Genomic DNA, 20,951 nt, shown 5'->3' on the forward strand with positions numbered 1-20,951 from the left:
TGTAACATTTAGATTGCCCTGCACACCCAGTCAATCCCTTCTGAGTAAGCAATCATTCAGATCTGCAGGAAAACCTGCACTGTGTATTGGACTGTAAAGGCCTGAGAAGCACTTAACTAGATACATTTATCCTTAGGAACCTGCAACAAATCATAGCTGTTGCTTTTAAAATGTTTTCATGTGAAAACATTACTTCAAAGAGCACTATTATTTTAGTTTACCTCAGGCTTTATTCGCTTTCTGCAATGGACTGAAATTTCTTATTTCTGTGTTACTGATATTTACACCTAACATCTCAGTGTGATAGAGAGTTGGTTACATCATCTCTCCCTTTGACTACCCACAATCCCCTTCATTATTGACTAGTTTTAAGGGTACTGTACCTTTATTTTTAAGAGTGTATGTTCACTGAGGCTACATTTATTTGATCAAAAATACGGTAAAAACAGTAATGTTGTGAAAGATTACAATTTAAAGTGACATTACATTTTTTTGCAGTTTATTCCTGTGAATATGATCCTTCGGAAATTATTTTGATATACTAATGTGATGCTCAAGTAACATTTCTTATTATAAGTTGAAAACAGTCATGCTGCTAGTTTTTGGAAGCCGTGATACATTTTTGCAGAATTATTTAATGAAAAAAAAAAATAGTTCAAGAACAACATTTTCTAACATTATAAATGCATTTACTCTCACTTTTGTTCAATGCGATGCATTTTGCTAAATAAATATATTATTTCAAACAAAAAAAGTTACTGAACCCAAGCTTTTGAACAGTAGTGTATTTATTTATGACCGTTTTCCAGAATTTAATGTTTTTAATATATTTTTGCTGTTAGAACCATGAGCCATTCATGTAGTTTTGCAAACAACATGTTGTATTTATAATATCACCGTTTCCCCTCACACAGTACAAATGGCTTTTAATATTTTAGCAAAGGAGTCAAGGAGTCCTTGGCATCAAAAGTTTGAAACTATTGGATTAAAGCACCAAAGAAAACCACATAATGGTCTCAGATCAGTTTAAAAATCCATTTATTTATTTATTTTTGTATTCTTTGTCAGTCTCAGTTCTTGGTGAATGGAGGAACTCAATAGAGCTGTGTGGAATATGGTGGAGGTATAGAGATGTGGGAGGTCATTTTCAAAAGTCTAATATCAAGAAAACCTCTGAATGTCTTGTGTTGCTTTTGACTAGTTCTCTGTCTCCCACTGCTTATAAAATACTCATATTTCAGCGTTTCCAGCAGATATTACAGAAAGCAGTCTATTGAAATATTTATCGTCACAGCTGACATCACATGAAGAGATTCCGTGTTCAAAGAGATTTTTCCGTCGCATTATTCTGACACGCCTCGTCACTCCTAACATTCCACATGGAATTGTCTGTTTGCGCTTTATTCTGTTCATCAGGAATGAGAGGTATTCTCTTGAAAGAGACAATGAGAAATAAGACTGCATATACTATTTAAACCCTATGAGAAAAATTGAGTTCTCCAGTCCTACCAAAACCACTTGACTGATAGAGTAATACTATATCATTATTGCATATTCGACCACAAGGCAGTTGTTGCAAGAAATTCAATTTGCTTAAACTCATGAAGGCAACTATTTATCAGATATTATGATGATTCACCCAGGCCCTGAGTATTTCAGAGCGCCATTGACTTCTTTGGATATCTCTAAACTGCCTACAAAGCATTTTTCCCCACACCAGTCATGAATAGAACTGCAATGGCCTTCTGCGGCGAAGTGGCTCTTTGAATCATCGCCTACAGCATTGTCTTTTGACAGCCATTGTCATTCAAATGGGTTGTGCACTTCATTTAGTGATAATTTGGCACCTTTGATAGTGAGCTATCAGTTCATTATCATGGTAATGCTTCTTTAACACAATTTATTTGACTGATCCATCATCACCTACACAAAAGAATAGGAGTGAGTAATGAGTTTCCGCAATAGTGCGAGTCTGATACAGACGGAGGATGAACAGAGAGCAGGGGCGAAGCTGAGGTGGAGGTGAGTCCCCCTTCATTCCTTGGAGATGTTTTTCTTTTAATAAAAATGTTTGAATAGATACAGTATCTTGGCATCCGGAGCTATGCGTTTTGTGTTATTTACAAAGGATGTAATCATAACCAGCAGCAATGGCATATTGGTATTTATTTAAGCTCCTCGAGAAAAATGCTACACATGAACATGCCATCATACACTATAATCAAACTTGGAAAGTGCATTTTTCAAGTTCAAGAGGTGTATACAGTATGTGCAAGCTAGTTTTCACTGATTTATATCATTTGGTTGTAGTTGACAAAGAAACTCACTTTCAACTCACTTAAAATTAATCTTAAAAATACTCCTGATGATGCCTACAGTAACGTTTTTTGTGTATTTTTTTTTTAATTTTTTTTTTATATTATTATTTATTTTATTGTTTTTATTTCATTTTTTTATTATTTTATTTTTTAATGGTATGGAATTTTAATTTTGGCTATAACATCACAATAATTATCGATTTATCATTTTTGCCCAGAATTTTATTTATTTGTATTTTTTTAGATTTTGACCATAACATCACAATAATTACCATATTCTACCATATTCATTCATTCATTCATTACAATAATTATCTTGTCTTCTACCAGATTGATTGATTGATTGGTTGATTGATTTGTTTGTTAGTTTGCGATTTTAATTTTGGCCATAGCCACTCAATAATTATGGGCTTTTCATTTTCGTCGGAATTTTGAAATTTTATCTCAATTAAAATTGGTCTGAATATGTGGAGTGATTTTGAAAATAAAGATATTTTCCCTTAACAAACATGTAGCAAATGCTAACGGAAGACTCTGCCTGCAGCTAATAATCTTTTTCCATTCTCACTATAATGTTTAGCATAGTCAGGCTTGGATTTGGGAAGGGGAAACTGATCCTTGACCAGCAGTTAATGCTATATACTGTATAAGATTGCTGCATATTCTGTAAACAGCTCTATTGCTTTTGGGATTCTTCCCACCCACCCCTGCTTCGTCTGTCTGTGCCTGTTTCATGTTGCTTAATTGCTGACCTTTGTATTCCATCTGCCCCTTGTGTGCATCGCATCATGGTGCTGTTTAATGATCTGAGAACAGACACTGGCCTTTCACACTGATCCAGAACTGATTCCCCACCCGAATCCTAATCTCGGCTGTCGTTATAGAATCTGGCAAATCACGTCTCATACCTGCTGACAACACTCCCTCCGCAGCATTTTATCTGTCTATGACGGAAGTGGCAGGTTTCTGATGAGGCGGACAGTGTGTCTGCGGAAAGCCTCTGCTCTGGACAGTGGATTGTTTCAGGCTGACAGTATACACACACACACACACACACACAGTGTGGCAGTCAATCACACAGGCCTTGAAGCATCGTCTCAGGCTTAATGTGCAGTGAATGCAGTGCCTATTGATTTCCTCTGTTGTCCGTGACTATAAATACCGATTAATAAACAACATTTTTCCAGCCGTTGGCAACATCCTGTCCACTGGGACAGAACTCAGACTGAATTTCTGAGGGTTGAGAGAGATGATGGAGACTGGGCTTGAGCTTTTGATCACTTGCACCCATCAGGACACTGAACACGGGCCCAAAGGGTCTCATGTCTCATATAAATGGTATTCCAGTCAGTCAAAAACCAGACAGGAAGTGGACTGGTGCGATATATATAGATATATATAGATATATATCATATCAATATATAAAGATATATAGATTTTAATTTAATTGAATTTATGCATTTAGAGTTATATAGATATAGCACTATATAGATAGATGTATGTATGTATATATATATATATATATATAGAGAGAGAGAGATAGATATATAGATATATAATTAAAGGTAGTAATTAAAGTATTTATAATTAAATAAAAATACTGATATTCAGAAAGGGTACATAAAATTTATTAAAAGTGACAGTAAAGACATTTGTAATGTTTCAAAAGATTTCTATTTTAAATGCTGTTTTTTTTAACTATATGTTCAACATTGATAACAAAAAGAAATTAATCAAATCAGCATATTAGAATGATTCCAGAAAAATCATGTGACACTGAAGACTGGAATAATGGCTTCTGAAAATAAAGAAAAATAAAGAAAATAAAATGCATTAACATAGAAAACAGTTGTTTTAAAATCTAATAATATTTCACAATATTATTTGATCAAATAAATGCAGCCTTGGTGAGCCTAAGAGACTTCAAAAACATTTTAAAAAACTTACCAGCCCTCAAACTTTTAAATGGTGGTGTATATTTATTTTACTTTCTTAATTTTTAATGTTTATATATATATTTATGTATGTCACACTCATAGCTCTAGTAGAGCAGCTGTGTTCAATTTAGTACTTGCATGGTCACACTATTTTACATAGCCTCTTGGGACATTTTGTTGGATTAGATTTACATTTTTTTCCACTTGGGAAAAAGTATATCACCTGTGCATTTTTTTTCCACTTTTGCGGTTTTCAGTTCGAAATTACATTTGCCCACTTTGTTTCTCTAAGGATTAGTTTATCATGTGCAGGTGACGCTCATTCGCCCATTCACACACTAAAATTAGATTTGTAATATTAACTCTAAATTTACTCTTAGTAAAATTAATTTGCTTCTATTCCCTAAATCTAGTCTTAAGGATTTCACTATTGCAGACCAAACATAAAGACTCTTTGAAATGGTAGCATGAAGGATTTTTAAGCTTCTGAACCCACACAATATCCTTCTGTACTCCATCAATGCCAAAAAACAAAACTCTGTCCATTGGAGGGCCCAGCTTTCAGACTGCCTTAAGCTTTTCTCCTTCCACAAGTTTTTCCGACCCTTCTCACTTTTACCACAACTCCTAATCACAGAGAAGATTGTTTCGATTCATCAATGCCATCTGCGGCATAGCCATACTGATGATACTCTGTAACTGCTGGGTTATGCATCTAAGTGAGAAAAGCTTTTTTTTTTGTACTGTCAGAATTCCTCCACACTGAATTTGGATGAGGTCCACTTGTTCATGTTTGTGTCTGAGACACATGAGGTGGGCGTGTTCTGAGAGTACAGCAACTATAATGTTTCATTCACATGGGGAAGTCGTGGCCTAATGGTTACAGAGTCAGACTCGTAACCCAAAGGTTGCGGGTTCGAGTCTCGTACCGGCAGGGATTGTAGGTGGGGGGAGTGAATGTACAGTGCTCTCTTCCACCTTCAATACCACGACTGAGGTGCCCTTGAGCAAGGCACCGAACCCCCAACTGCTCCCCGGGTGCCGCAGCATAAATGGCTGCCCACTGCTCCGGGTGTGTGTTCACGGTGTGTGTGTGTGTGCACTTAGGATGGGTTAAATGCAGAGCACTAATTCCAAGTATGGGTCACCATACTTGGCCACATGTCACTTCACTCACATATCTTTTAATGAGAAATAGCGCTTTCACTATTACATATAGGTCAGAAACAGTAACAGGAAATTTGATTTACAGTATTGATTTATAATATTGACAATATTGATATTTTCTCTAGCCTTAAGGATCTACGTCACTGATCATGAAATCTAAATAAAAATTCATAAAAAAATGTTTCAGTTCAATTGCAGCCTCTTAGTTTAAATTTACAAATGCAGACAGGAATGCAAAACCCAAAATGTTTTTATTTATTTAGTGTGGAAAACTTGGTCTTCAGCACTTATAAATCTGAAACCACTCTGGCACTAATGCACATTTAATTGGCTTTCTCCAAATTAAATGTTCACATGTGGATATGCTGTGGTGAATACTTCATGTAGTAAGGAGGATAAAATTAAGAACAATTGCTATTTTCTTTGCTTTCAATAAACGTTTATGTGAGTTTTAAGCCATCAACCAATGTACAGTATTTGCATAAGCCTTGCATAAAGCATTTTAAAAGGATTTTTAAATGATACTGCTGTTTGCTTGTTTCAGTGACGCAATGCATAGGCTGGAATAGGTGCATAAGAATCTGCTAATTTCTTATATATTACAGCATCTAGACCCACCTTTATGCAATAACTGTTTTTATATTTATTCTTTTATTATGACTTTTCTCATGGTCCTTTTTACTCTTCTATCCACTTAGTGATGATTAATAATGCAGTGTGTTTTCTCGTTAACTAGCGGCTTCAACAGAGAAGCAAAGACTGCCACATCCGTAATGGAATGCAAAAGGAGTTTAGCATCAGCAAACAGCTGAAGAAGGGGATAATTGCGGCTCTAGTTTTATCCAAATAAACTAGGCCTATACAAGTAATCCATCTTCTTGCTCACGATTATTTAAAAGTGAATTTAAATGCCTGGCACACAACCAGAAATGGACTATGACATCATCAGGCACAAGCCCCTCCCCCTCCCCCTCCACAGAGGTATCTTGAACTAGGTCAGCATGTGACTGGTCAAGATGTCTTGAGTGATATGTTGTGTTGACAGGTATTGCATTAATAAGGAAGTGCTGGGGCTCCTAGAGACACACTGATTGACAAAATGCTGCCTCCAAGTCTGGCCAAGTTGACCTCTTGCCCACCTAGGAAAAATCAACCTTTGTAGTGTGTATGTGTGGGTTTTGTCTGACGCCAGAGAGATAGAAGTCAGCAGTATTCATAGCAATGCTCCCAGCAGACAGAGCATTTGTCTGTAATTGTCTATTAGTTGCATATAGATTCATTCCTGCTAAAAAAAGAAACGTTGAAACCAGCTTAAGATGGTCTCTCAGCCTGGCCAAGCAGGTATTTTTTATTTATTTTGTATTTAACTAGTTTAGCATAAGTCCTTATGGTTTGTCTTCATTATTTTCATAACCTTTGGCCTGATATAAGGTTTATATCTAGAACGGAGAAGGCCAGCGTACTGCTGCACATGATCTTCTGAACACTCCAGACTGTATTATTTCACTTTAGCTGATATCTTTGTTATGTTTGGCTGCTTTTGTGGCACTAATGTGATAGGAAAGGGCAGAAAAATAGTTTTTAGCTTAATGATCCTGTATTCAAACAGAATTATTGCTGGGGTAAGCAGTCTTGATATTCAGAAATGTCTGGAATGTGTTAAAGTTTAATGATAATGACTCTCTAAATTGTCCAAAGGCAACATGAGGATGGCACTTTGGTGGTATAAAAGGGAAAAATGAACTCTATAAAGCCTTGTTCTAAATAGTCCTTTTATGTGGTCTTAGCGACAGAAATATTTCAGAAATGAACTATCTCAGCAGGGTTGGGTGCAGAGTGCCTCCAATAGATTCATTAAAAAATCTCTCAAATGAGTCAGTCCTGAGGGGTTTAGCAAGTTGAATCTGAGGAAATAGGAAAGACTTTAATCAGGGTGGACACCATGATGTGAATGAAATCAGAGATTTTGGGTTGGACATACAGTCTATCAATTTATCAATGGGTTGTATTGTTATGTGCCATGAAGCACAAAAAAGACAAAAAAAAGGAAATTTAACAAATATTATTTCACACACACACACACACACACATACAGTATATAGGTTTTTTTGTAGTTGTTTATTTCTTTATTTATTTACATGGAATGTAAACCTTAGACATGACTTGGAATCTGAAGACAGAACAACCTATTGATTGGACAGTACTTGTATCTCTAACAGCCTCAGTTTTCATTCACATCAAATTACATATAGCATTTGTGGATGATTTTCACATCTGCCAGCATGTGCTCAGAGGTCAATGCCAAAGAGAAATATCTTGTATTCTATGTCCAGGGACCTTTTCATTGTTAGGAGTAATTTCCTAAACTTTGAGACTGAAAGGAAGATCTATAATATTACTCAAGATGATCAAACACAGAGTAATTCAGTCTGACCACAGTTCCATAGAGTAGTTCAGTCAATACAGACATATTATATACTAATAGAAGAGCATTAGGTTAGGGGTCAGTAAATCCAGTTTAGTCTTTATTTAAACAAGTAGCTATTATGGTAATGATTGGTTCATTCTCTCCATTTATTTAACAGCCTCTGTGCACCAAAAAGAATTAAGCCTTGAATAATGTGCTGCACTTTACAGCTGCATCTTATTATGTACAATTACTCATGCACAAATACCATTATTTGATTTTGTAACTTGAAAAGTTTTTCAACAAACTGCCTATTTCAATGTCATTAATATGCATTAAGTCTTTCATCTGGCTTTGTCATGCCATTAGTAACCCAGCAAAGCACAGATTTGTGAAGGGCCCTCTTAGATACGGGGCATTTTCAATCCATAATGAAGGTTTTTAATCAATACCTTGTAACCTAAAGCGTCTGGAGAACTGGGCAGACATAAAAAGCAGAAATGTGATTTTAGTCATTCATCACCATTGACCCACTCCTGAAAATGATGCCATGACACAACAGGGATATTATCGACTCAGCCAGGCTGAAAACATATTTCTTTATGGCCCCCTCTTAGCTACGGGGTTCCCATATTTTTAGAACAATGAATCCATGACTTTTCGAGTCTGTTTTTATTCTTTTTTTTCTGTTTTTATTTACTTTTTTTAAATGGTATTATTTTCCATTGCATTCCAGACATGTAAATCAATTTTAAAATTCCTGATATTTTCAGGTTTTCCAAGATTGTAGGAACCCTCAACTTCAGGCATCTTTAACAGTCAGTCTGCAACCACTAGGGGGTCTGTAAGGGGTACAACAAATTTTGTTAGATCCCAAACAAAATGTTGTGGAAAAAAAGAAAAAGAAAAATTGGGGTTAGATCTAGATTCATTCATTCATTCATTCATTCATTCACACAATTTTTCACAAAAATAGTATTTTAAAATGAATAATAATAATAATAATAATAGTAATCATAATAACAACAAGTAATGAAATAGCTCACAGTCAATATTTTTAAAACTTGTTATTAACATGAACTTTTATTCTATTATTTTATCATGTCCATTTCAGTTTATTTCAGTTTTGTTCATTTGTTTTGTTCTGTTTAGTTCATTTCTGTTTTGTTTTGTACATTTTTGCAAATACAGGTGCATCTCAATAAATTAGAATGTCGTGGAAAAGTTCATTTATTTCAGTAATTCAACTCAAATTGTAATTTATTGATATGCACCTGTATATACATTAATATAATACTTTATGCATGTTACGTTGATACATTTATATTTACATTTAATCATTTAGCAGATGCTTTTAACCAAAGTGACTTACAAATGAGAACAATAGAAGCAATCAAACTAACAAAAGTGCAACAATATGTAAGTGCTGTGAAGTCTAAAAAACATATTTCTAATGCAATAAAAAATATTATTTTTTTATAATAAATAAAATGAATAAAAAGTAGAATAGATATAGAATATAGACAGCAAATGTTAAAGGGTTAATTTATTATTATTATTATTATTATTTTATAATAAATAAAAAGAAAACATGTAGATAGAATAGAAATACTAGTGTTAGAGGGTCAAGATTTGTTGAAATGAAAATGAAAGTTTTATACTATACGTAACATGGGGTCTCTTTGTCATCTTCTTATGCACTGGTGGTCCGTAGTCTGAAGGACGTGTATAGCTAATAAAATGCACTGTGGAATGAGGGAGAAAAAGAGGAATTTGCAGTGTAACACGTCCAAGAACAGAATAAGTCACATTAGGTGCTGTGTAAGTGTAAGCAGGTAACAGAAGCAGATACAGAGATAGAGTGGAAAAGGGCACTTGAAGAGACTTCAATTAGCAACATCAGTTCAGGTGTGCAGCCGGCCGTGAAGCCTGAGCCACGGGAGGGAGGGGGAGAAAGAACAGGCAGTGCTGAGGTGGTATCTGTTAAAGGGAACGGCGAAGGATGAACGCTGTCTGACATAATGATGTGGAAAATAACAAGCACCATTTCATATCTCCTGTCAAATCCTGTAATAATTGACACGCAATGCACACAATTCCTCACGGAAGTGACATACCGGCACACTCCACGCCGGCGTCAGGTGATGCAAGGTGCGTGATATGACAAAAGAGCCATTTATTTATGATGCTCGTGTTGAAAGATCGGTACACTGCCCTTGTTTCATTTTCACAGGTACACGGAAATCCCTCGTGGCTTCAGAGAAACTCACAAGGCCCACGTTAACCGCACAGAGGATGATGATTGATGGTGGTTGTAAATCTCAGCACTCTCTCGTTCTCATCAGACAAACATTGTTAGCTTTCCTCTTCCCTTTCTGATCCGAGGAAAAATCATGATCCAGTGTGTTGTTCCTTGCACTGTACATGAAATTGCTACCTGTCACTTTCAATGCACATTGATTACGGCAGCAGCGTGGGCCGTGGACAGAGGGGTGATTATTTGTCTTTAAAAGCCATTGAGTGGATGTGGTGCTTTTGCGTGGTGCGTGTCACTGTTTCAGAGTTAATTACAGATGAGCAGTAATAGCTGCGAGATGCTCGGTGAGTCACGAGCCAGAGACGCAGCGACACACTCCACGCGCTTTTGTCGTTGGAGGCCCGCACTTCACCACCCTCGGTCACTTACAATGGGAAAATTGTCAAACCTCGCTGTTAGCTTGGACCCTGATGAAACGAATGAGCTTGGAGAAGCATAGCGATCAAATCTTTTGTGTTTCTGTCTTGCAGATCCTTCGCTTCACCACCGGCAGAAGGCAGTGGTTTCTGATCTCACTTTCCAGACAGGCATGTCGAGCTTGATGGACTTCGGAACTCCAGATTCTTCACTTGACAAAGGTAAGATCTCCAAATATGCATAAGCAGTGCTTATTTTCCACAGGCTGTGGAGCTCAGGTAATTTATCACAACGCTGAAAGGCAAATAAAACAAAACCATTGTCCTTTGGATTTTCAGCTTCCCCCCCGCTTATGTGGTTGTGAGGAGAGAAATGTATGCGACTAAAGAAATGCACTTCTACAAATTGCGAGAGAGTCATCTTCCAAGAAAACAAAAAAAGCTTTGTCTGATTCATGTAATGTCACTCGCTGCGGGGAGGCGTTATTATGAAGTGTATTGATCAAACTGGGAATTGAACAGAATCTCTATGTTTTATTCTAGACATCCCATTTTCCACACATAATGATGCCTGATACTCTCTATTGCCTTTCCTCCGGAGTGCTGGCCCTCTAAATCATAATCTTTATGTCTTTATCAAAGCCAACATCACAAAGAAGCCAAACTACCCTCGTAGGATGATAGAGGGTCTTCATTTTAACCAGTACCGGGAATAGTTTTCGACTTCACTCACACGGCATGCTAATGCATTGACGGCACCCGTGGCATGCGTTAGCATGTGCTTTATACTAGTATACACTAGGGATGTAACGATTCACTCAACTCACGAATCGATTCGATTCACGGTTTTGATTTCACGATTCGATTCGATTCACGATTATTATACTTTTTTTTAACAAAATTAGATTTAAGACAAATTATAAATTAAATGTGTCCTTTTATTATTGCTTGGACAAAATGCTGCACATTTCTTTGTGAAATTGAAATATAATACTATAATAATATACTAATATAGCACTTGCATATTACTGCTCTTTTGTTGGTTTTGATTGCTTCTATTGTCCTCATTTGTAAATCGCTTTGGATAAAGGCGTCTGCTAAATTACAAAATTTAAATATAATGTAAATGTAAATAACAAAACTAAATTGAAATTTTAAAACAAGCCCCAAATCAAATAAATAAGTAACACAAATAAAATAAATATCTTCATATAAACAAATTTTCAACCGGCTCGCGGTTAATCGTTACATCCCTAGTATACACACACTAATATACATACTCATTTGTATTAGTTTGTGCGGTCTGTTCTGCTCTCTTTTTCTACTCTTATGTTCATTTCTGTTTTATTCTGCTTTCTTGTTTTGTTCTGCTGTTAATTTCTGGTTCTGTGCATTTCTTTTCTTTTAGTTTCTATTCTGTTTGTTCTGTGGCCTGTAGCACGAAGCCGGTTTCAGTTTACCCAGATAAGTTCACGTTTAGTTTAAATTTAGTTTAGTTTTCGGGCTCAAGAAGATGGGTTGGTTTTGAGCGGGTTTCGTCACCATGGTAACTTACGCTACATGGCTACCCTGCTCCGGAGCAGGTTTTATTCTGGGCTAGAGATCGCAAACCCAAACTGGACCAATCAGCTGTGAGCAAAGTGACATCTGATGCAATGAAACCACTCCCCGTATCTTTCGCTCCAAATTAAAGCAGTTTACAGTCAAAGAATTTTAGCCCGACTTTTGCAGCTACTTATTTATATACTTATATTATATTATTGAGAGAGAGAGCGAGAGAGAGAAGCTTTAATATATATCCAAAATTAAATTCAGTTGATTCCTTTGCATAGTCATATTTTCTTTCTGCTTCCAAACTTTTGCTGCAGCAGAAGTGTTTCTTGTAAAGTGCCTTGTAAATGCATTTAAATTTATTAAAATTTTAATAACGACATCTCAATCTTCAGCAGAAAGTGAATTGCGCTGACTCTCGTGAGAAATTAATCCAAATGACGCTTTGCTGATGTTTCGTGTGATTGGCTGTTTGCTGCACGTGTCACTCTTTCAGGCGCACGTACTCCAGAGAATGTATATATCGAGCTTTGTGAGCCCGCTGACCCTAAACCAGGTTAGCTTTATCAGGTTTTATCAGTTCAAAACTTACTCTGCAACTCTGAGTTTGTTCATCTCGCTTCGTGCTACAGGCCACTGTTCATTTCTATTGTTGTTTTCCACTCTATTGTTTAATTCTGTTCTTTTCGTGTTCAGTTCTGTGTGTTCATTTTTATTCTGTTTTGTTATTCATTTCTATTTTATGTTCATTTCTGATCAGTTCTATCCTTTTAGTTTTCTTCTGTTTTGTTGTTTCATTCTGTTAATTTCTGTTCTTTTCATTTCTGTTTTATGTTGTAATTTCTTTCTTTTCTATTCTTCTCTATTCATTTGTTATTTTCTGTTCTGTTTTCTGTTCTGTTCATGTCTGATTTGTTCTTTTTTATTTTTTATCTATTGGTTTCGATTTTGTTTTGTTTTGTTTTGTTTTGTTCTGTTCATTTCTTTTGTTCTGTTCGTTTTTGTTTTGTTCTACTTCGTTCTTTTCTTTTTCGTTCTGTTTTGTTTTACTCTATTCAGTTAGTTTTTGTTTTATTGTGTTGTGTTCTGTTCATTTCTATGCAATTAAATTATGTTTTGTTTTGCTCATTTGTTCTTTTCTATTCTATTCTATTCTATTCTATTCTATTCTAACAAAAATACCTGAAAGTACCTTGCTGTCACTGTATTATTGCTATTAGACATGTACCATAGTAATACTGTGTTGTTTGTAGTGATATTTTTGATTTGTAGTGACCCATATGCTGGCCAGGCTGTTTAATCAGCCCGAATTTGTTCATTTTGAGATAACTGGCTGATGACGCTGCCTGCTGCCCAGCTTTTTTAGATTTTTGTGTATGTATTTTACCATCCATACCATAGTGTATGTCAGCGTATCACGGTATTTTCTGATGCCATCACTTTACGTTGATGCTGCTACAGAATCATTCTGTTCTATCTGTTCTTTCTCTTTCTCTCCTGTTTTTTAAATCTTTTTTTCTGTTTCTATTCTGTTCCCTTGCGTTGTTCGTTTCACCCTTCATGAAAGGCATTATTGATGTTGTGCTTGCTGTCAGTACTTCATTATTCCCAGCCGAGCCTTAAATTGTTTTGAAAGATAATGCTCGGTCTGCCAGGCAACTGTATCTATGCAGTTGAGAAATAAAAGGAAGCAGGCAGCCATATTAGAAAGGCTTTAATGTACTAAATTCATTACTTTCAGCCTCATGTGCCCATACAAGCTCACTTATGTGCAGCACCCCTCGCAAAACAACAACTCAACAAATACTCTCCAGCTGAGCTTTCCCTATTGAACACATGTACATTTAATCAACACACAAGAGCTCTTGGGCCCATCCTGTCTGATATTAAGGCGGTCACTCATTCATTACACAAACAGCATATGCTTCAAAGTATCACACTTGAGTTGTTTGTGTATGAACTGGTCATTTTTTCCCCCAGCAGGCACTCTGAACTCAGCACCAGCATCCTGGTCTTTAAGAGAGAGTGATAAAAGGAGAGATGAGTCAGTGTTAAGACCCTGAGAGCCCTTGAGTCTTTCTGCCTGGCTGTGTTTGAGACTGCCACTCGCTGTAGGTTGAAGCCGGTGCACTGTGACAGAGAGTGGGCCCGGTCCCTATCTGCCGGTGGCTCCATTAGTTCCATGAGAAAGAGGACACTCATCCAGCTCTTTATCTGACAACACGTCCCACAGATCCCTACTGCAAAGAATTATAGGATGTGGAGGGAGAAAGATGGTGGACAAAAGTGGATATACTTTTAGTTCAAGAAAGAGCAAGTTTGTGGGGTTTATAAGGGTCACAGTGATTGACATGCCTTAAAAAGATAGTTCAGTCAAAAGTGAAAGATCAGTCATCATTTACTCTCTCTCATGTCATTCCAAATTAGTTTGCGTTTTTTTCTTAAATGAAAGGTAAACATTGAAAGCTCCTTTCTATACTATAAAAGTGAACAGCTCCAAAAATACACACATAGTAAATTTTGTTATTTTATAGTTCATATACAGTATCATTTTAATCTATTGATAGGTTTGTTAATGGTCATTTTTAGCTAATTTTGAAAAAATATTATGTAAAATATGTTCAACTTTTGCAGAATATCATGAATGTTCAATTTCTATACAAAGGAAGTGAAAAGCTCAGAAAATGATCCCTTTTTACTAAAGTATTCTATATTTCTTTTTACATGTAATTTAAATTCTATATTTTCTTTTTCTCCATTTTATGAATTAATCGGTTTGATAATAGATGCATTTTTAGCTAATGTTGTATGACAAAGAAAATGATTTTAAAAATACCATAAACGGATCATATAAGTAGACCATATCATTTTATTTGATAGTTTTTACTTATGTTGTACTTTTAATTGTAATATTTAGCGATAAGTAAATAACACTAAAAATGACACAACAACAAATTTTGTATTCTATATGATAATTTGTGTAAATTCAAGTGGTATGGACTACTTTCATGGTTCTTATACATCTTTTTGGTGCTCGACAGCCTTAGTCCCCGTTAACTTTCATTAAATGACAGAGAATACAATTAATATGAGTTTGAGTAAGTAAATGATGACAGAATTTTCATTTTTGGGCGAACTGTTCCTTTAACATTAGGAGAACAGTCAGTCTGTGTCTTGTTTCCACCATTAGATGGAGCTTCGGTGCCTCTGAAGAGAGACTCACCTACCCTCTCACCTGATCAGAAAACTGTTTGTCTCCTCCCCGTCCCATGAATGCGGCTGTTCAAACACGGCTGGGAAAAGCAGTGCCATTTCCCTTTTGAACTCTCTGCACCTTTTAGGCCAGGAGGAGTGTGTGTGTTTGTGCAACCGAGAGCAAGAACAGGTAGGAAGGGTGTAGAGGGGGTGGGGAACTTTAGAAAACACCCAAAAGAAACTCCCAGAACAGGTATACGGGCTCAGAGAGGAAGGCGGCTCAAACTTGTTTGTACTCACTCAAGAACACCTCCCTAGTAACCTATCGGGGAGGAGTGAACCGTGTACCTGTGTGTGTGTGAGTGAGTGAGTGTGTGTGTGTGTGTGTGTGGGAGGTTTAGTTGAATTTTCTTGCTATGAGAAGAAGCACCGGCACTGACAGTGGAGCCCGCCGGAGCCGGCACTGTGGGGGGCATGAGATCTGAAAAAGAGGAGGGCAGACCAGGTGAGTGTTTGTGTGTGTACGTGAGTCCAAGATGGAAACCACAGGCATAACGCACCCCTGAATCATATAACCAGCTGACGAGGCATGTAAATCTGATTGTATGACGATGCACAGAGGCTCTTCACGTGTACCGGCAGGTGTTGGGTGACCTGTATCAGTGATTCCCAAACAAGAGGTTCTTTGCTTTGTTAAACCTTTTGTATAAGATAGACAGTTTCTTTTTGAGGAAATCCATTAGGCCATAATATAAATGTAAAAGTTCACATTTCAGGTTTTGTGTGTTATGGACTTGCTGTTGAGGCAAATAAGTCTAAAAAGGTTGGGAAACGCTGACCTATATCCCATACTGCCCTTTAGTACTTTGATGGATGACCAACTTTTAGATTATTTGATGAGTCAAACACATACAAGGCATGTACTTGTCTTTAATATCATGTAATCTTGAGTAATACTATGATTTACCATGTGTGACGTGTAGCCCAGTAATCAGCTGTAATTACGTTAGTGACACATATGTTGTTTGTGAGGTCATATGAGATGGTGGTCATACAGAGGCATCATGCTGTCGGTTTATGTGAGGGATATTTGCGCATCCCTTAATCTGACCAATGATCTGTCACAATAATCTGCTTTGAATGTATAAAAATGTATGAGTGATCGAGTGAAATGGACATATGAGCGGTGAAATTAAAAGAAAAACATGTTTAATTTTCTATTTTTTTAAACGTTGTATTTACCTTTTATTGTAAAAGTGGAAACGTTTCATGGGCATTTCCCAAACTCGTTGTTAATCCCTTGTGACATTTTAAAATCTTTACAATCCTCTCTCATTGGTTTACTCACAAAACAATTAAAGCTGATCCTGAATCAGCCCCCGTTTGTTCGTTTGGCTAGTAATAATCCCTGTGTCTTCTCCACACCCCACTAAATCAACACTGTGAGACTGATCTTTACACTCTTTATTCAAAGTCTAACAACAGACCGAGTAGGAACTTATGGATCATATTTAAGCACTTTGATAGTTGCCATGGGCAAAACAGGAGGAATGTGAATCACGCGTATAGTAACGTTACACTGCACATACTGTGAATTCACTGCCTTGAAGATAATTATATAGGTGATTCATAAAGTCAGGTTTCATCTGAAGCTGCTCAGCTGTGTACTCTTGAACGCTTGGTTTATTGTGAACACACTTCCTGAAACGCTCGTTTGATTAATTGGAATTTAAGCGTTTGATCTTAGTGGTATGACAGTGCAGCTTGTGCCTTTGAAAGTTTTTAGGGTAGGGTAGGATTGTTTTTGACTGACTGAATGATTGAATGTTGTTATTGTGTGAGGGATAACCTTGCCTCAGGACACTTGCACCGTTGCTCTTTGAGATCAGTTAACATTAGACAAGGACATTGCTGCTGGTCTGTTGTTAAGAACGGTTTCTAACATGCTGGTATTCACAATTATTGTTGCTTGTGTATGGTTTTTGTAACTATGGTAGGACTGGACAACATAGCAAAAAATACCTGGTGATATTCATTATATTTTGGTATTTGTGTGTTATGTAAGGCCTTAAGGGGTGAGATTTATATTGCATTTATTTACATAACTAACTTTACAGTTATAAATAGCAGTGTTTACCTATACACTAGCATCCAAATGTTGGGGGTTGAAAGTGTCTCATGCTCAACATGGATGCATATATTTGATCAAAAATACAGTAAAAAAGGACTATAGTAATATTTAAAATTACTGTTTTCTATTTTAATGTTTTAAAATGTAATTTATTCCTGTGATGAAGCTGAATTTTCAGCATCATTACTCCAGTCCTCAGTGTCACAGAGCAATTAATTCAGCACAGCTGTTGCCCTCAGATATCCCTACACAGAGGACTAGAAACACACACACACTCACAGGTTTTCTCACTTTTTGCCATCATACATGCAAAATTTAATACAATTCTGCGCAGATGCCACGTAACACATGTGCTCTAAATCGTCTCTTCATCTCAAAAGTGTGCTACACACAAGCCACATTTTCTCAACAAATGGCGCACAAGTGTCACCCACAATCTCTCTGCATAGCTTGAGACTTGTAATGCGTTTTCATGCATGTATTTTGGTGCTGGCTCAAGTAGCTTTATCGTAGTACAGCAGCCCACACCTCCTACTGTACCTTTTAATAATACTTCTATCACAGCTCTGATTTAGAAAAAATGTCATTTTACGTGGGTGCTATTTTTGATATAAGCTCTTGTGTAGGTCTTAAAATAAATGCTGATGTTGATTTTCTTCGCCTATATGGGGCAGCATATTTGGGTCAGGCTGGGGTTTTATGTGGAGTACACAAATATTTCATCTGGATTAATAAAACTGTCTTAGAATTATTCATCTCACTTGATGTATTAGTAACTGGCTCATTTAGCATTTTTGGCAGTTGTTCCAAGGAACAATCCAATCCAAATCCAAAATCAAGCTGATATTTAGCGCTTCTGACAGGCTTCTCTTCAGAGACAGTGTTTTGCAGTTATGGCTTGGCTCACTGTTTACAATTCCATTTACATTTATTCATTTATTCATTTAGCAGATGCTATTATTCAAAACAACTTACAAATGAGGAGAACTAAGGAGATAGAAACACAAGAAGGGCCATAAAGCAAAGTTCCCCGATTTGCTCTGGAAAGAAGAAATGTGAGAGCTAGTGAATGTGAGTGCTAGTGTTGAGAAACGGGCGAGATCCTGTGAAACAACAGAAAGATAATAGTAGTGTGTTTTGTTTTAAGAGTATGTGTATAGAAGTTTTCAGGAATAGTTGTGTTTTAGTTGTAAATATCAAATAAATGGTGAGGGTTAGAGCTAGTGTTGTTGCCATGATATTAACTAGAAAAAGTTAGTTGGTGAAGCTGGTTAGTCAGCATGGTCATTTGGGAGAAGCTGGTTAACTACGGAAATAGAGATGTTTTATGCTTAAGTGTCTGATAACTGAAAAAGAACTGGTTATTGTTATTTCTGTTTTATCTTTGCTTTTTGATAACTTGATAGTCATTAGACTACAACAATACAAATAATATCCATTATGGATAAAAAAAAATGTAACTAGTAATGCACTATAAACATGCAAAAATAAATGTTAGTTCAAATGTTAATTGATTACAAACAAAGCAAATATTTTAAAATATATTTGTTTTGTTTATATTCTTTTAGTTTGATATTAATAAATTAATAAAATATTTGTTAAAGTTAAGTCACCAATGAAGTCAATTCATTTGCTGGGATTTTCTTAAGAAATTATGTTATCTGCAAATGAAATTCGGTTTATGAAGAGATAAATAATCATTTATGATGAATGCATCCTGTGTAAATTATTTATTCATATTTATTATCTTTTGACTACTGATGTATGTTTATTGTTTTTGTTTTGTTTTTTGTTCAAAAATAGTAAAAAATGTCTAAAAGTATCAAGTGCTTAAAAGTATAAGATAAAATATAAAAATAAATATTTGTAAGAGACTGCTAAATTGTGATATCATATGACTTTAATCATATGGGGGGAAAAAATTTACATAATTCTTATAATACGTTTGTACCATCTTAATTGTCTTGAAACCAAAAATGATCTGTTGGTTTGTATAAGGAAGTCTTGCTTGTTAAAGTCACCATGAAACAGAAGTTTATTATGATGTACATCCGAGTGAAACAGCTTATTGAACAAGAGGAAATGTAGGGTGGGAATTTTTTGATTTCATCGTTTTGATTTCATTTTAACTGTAAGCTAGCTAATAAGCTCAAGTGGGGACACCAACATCCAAAATACAACAAAGCTGGTCTTTTTAACACAGCTGTTTCTTAGTATAATGTAAAATGTTATTTTAATTAACCTTTCAAATGCATTTAGTGTTTTTACATGCAGAGCAGCTCTGTGATTGACGGGAGGTCAGAGAGGCTGCGTGGCTGGATTCACTGCTATCAAAGCAGGGTAAGAGTGTCACTCTCTGCCTCTCTCGACCTCTGCTCTCCTCTCAAGCCACAAACGAGAGCCGTGATTTGTGCTTCTGTAATTTGCTTCTCGGCCTAAGAGGCATTAGCAGCATGATCCATCAGATGAAGAGTGGCCCTTATCATCAAGGCACCAACCTCTGAGGTCTCCCGCTGCAGCCCACGAAATCACGTTTTGCCTGTGAATTATATCCATAATCATCCGAGTCGAACGGCTCACTAGGAAGCCAGTTATCGGTCTTGGGTCTGCAGGGACATATACTAGAGGTCTGCACGGGCTTTAAACTGAAGCCAGAACCCGAGATCGTCTGACCCGACCCGAGCATTAAATTTTAGTTAAATTTAGAGCCCAAACCCGACCCGACCCCGAAATCTCCCCCCCACAACGAATAGTCAATTAAGAAAAAAAAAATGCTGTTTTCATGATTGCATGCAACGGTCAGTAAACAAATAGGCCTACATGTAAAGAAAGAGAATCATTAAGGCTCGGCCAGTTCACAAGGCAAAAATTGTCGTTGTCGTGTGCAATAATGTGTGCGCGTGCGTCTATGAAAGCAGCGTAGCCTACTGCATATATAGTTTTAGTTTAAACCCGAGCCTGCCCGAACCTGAAGCTATTCATTAAACATTAACCCGAACCTGACCCGAAAGTATTTCGGGACCCGTCGGGGTCGGGTCAGGTAGCAGACCTCTAAGTATACGTGCCAATAGCTGCCCTGCTTATAGCATGTGCACTTTGCCATGAAGACCATTAATCTTTGCTTATAGCACATTAGTGTGTCTCTATAGATCTTGCATTCTTACATTCTTAATTCAAAGATACATTTACTTGAAAAACAAAACTGCATAAGATAAGACTTCAGAGAGTATATGTTTTATTGTGCTTCTTTATCTTATTCATTTCTCATTGTGAGCATAAATCTAACAAAATTGAGTGTGGTTCATGCTTGAAACAAGAAAAACTGGTAAGAAAATAAGCCTAATTATTCTGAAAACAAGACTTACTGTCTTCTACAATTTTGCTGCAATCTTGTTTTAAGGATATTTACATATTTTACTAGAAAACTAAACAAGATCCTGATTGATGAAATATTCCCGGTTCAGCATAAAATAAATTCAGTTGACAGTTTTTTTGTGGCATAGTGCTAATTAAAAAAAAAAAAAAATTTACCTGTCCCTCATTTTCTGTAGAAAAGGCAAAAAGCAAAGTTA

The 20,951-nt window shown here is 36.3% G+C and overlaps 1 protein-coding gene across 1 annotated transcript in view; it reads left to right on the forward strand.

Annotated features, from left to right (window-relative positions):
- Positions 1–20,951, forward strand: part of LOC107691386 (kazrin-like) — a 55,292-nt gene that overhangs the window by 12,486 nt on the left and 21,855 nt on the right. Inside the window, exon 2 of the mRNA XM_016489955.1 lies at positions 10,617–10,724. Coding sequence (XP_016345441.1) covers positions 10,617–10,724 — 108 coding nt within the window. The remainder of the gene's footprint in view (positions 1–10,616; positions 10,725–20,951) is intronic.

Source organism: Sinocyclocheilus anshuiensis, unplaced genomic scaffold (genome assembly GCF_001515605.1).
Source record: "Sinocyclocheilus anshuiensis isolate Anshui unplaced genomic scaffold, SAMN03320099.WGS_v1.1 scaffold1154, whole genome shotgun sequence".
Taxonomy (NCBI): Eukaryota; Metazoa; Chordata; class Actinopteri; order Cypriniformes; family Cyprinidae; genus Sinocyclocheilus; species Sinocyclocheilus anshuiensis.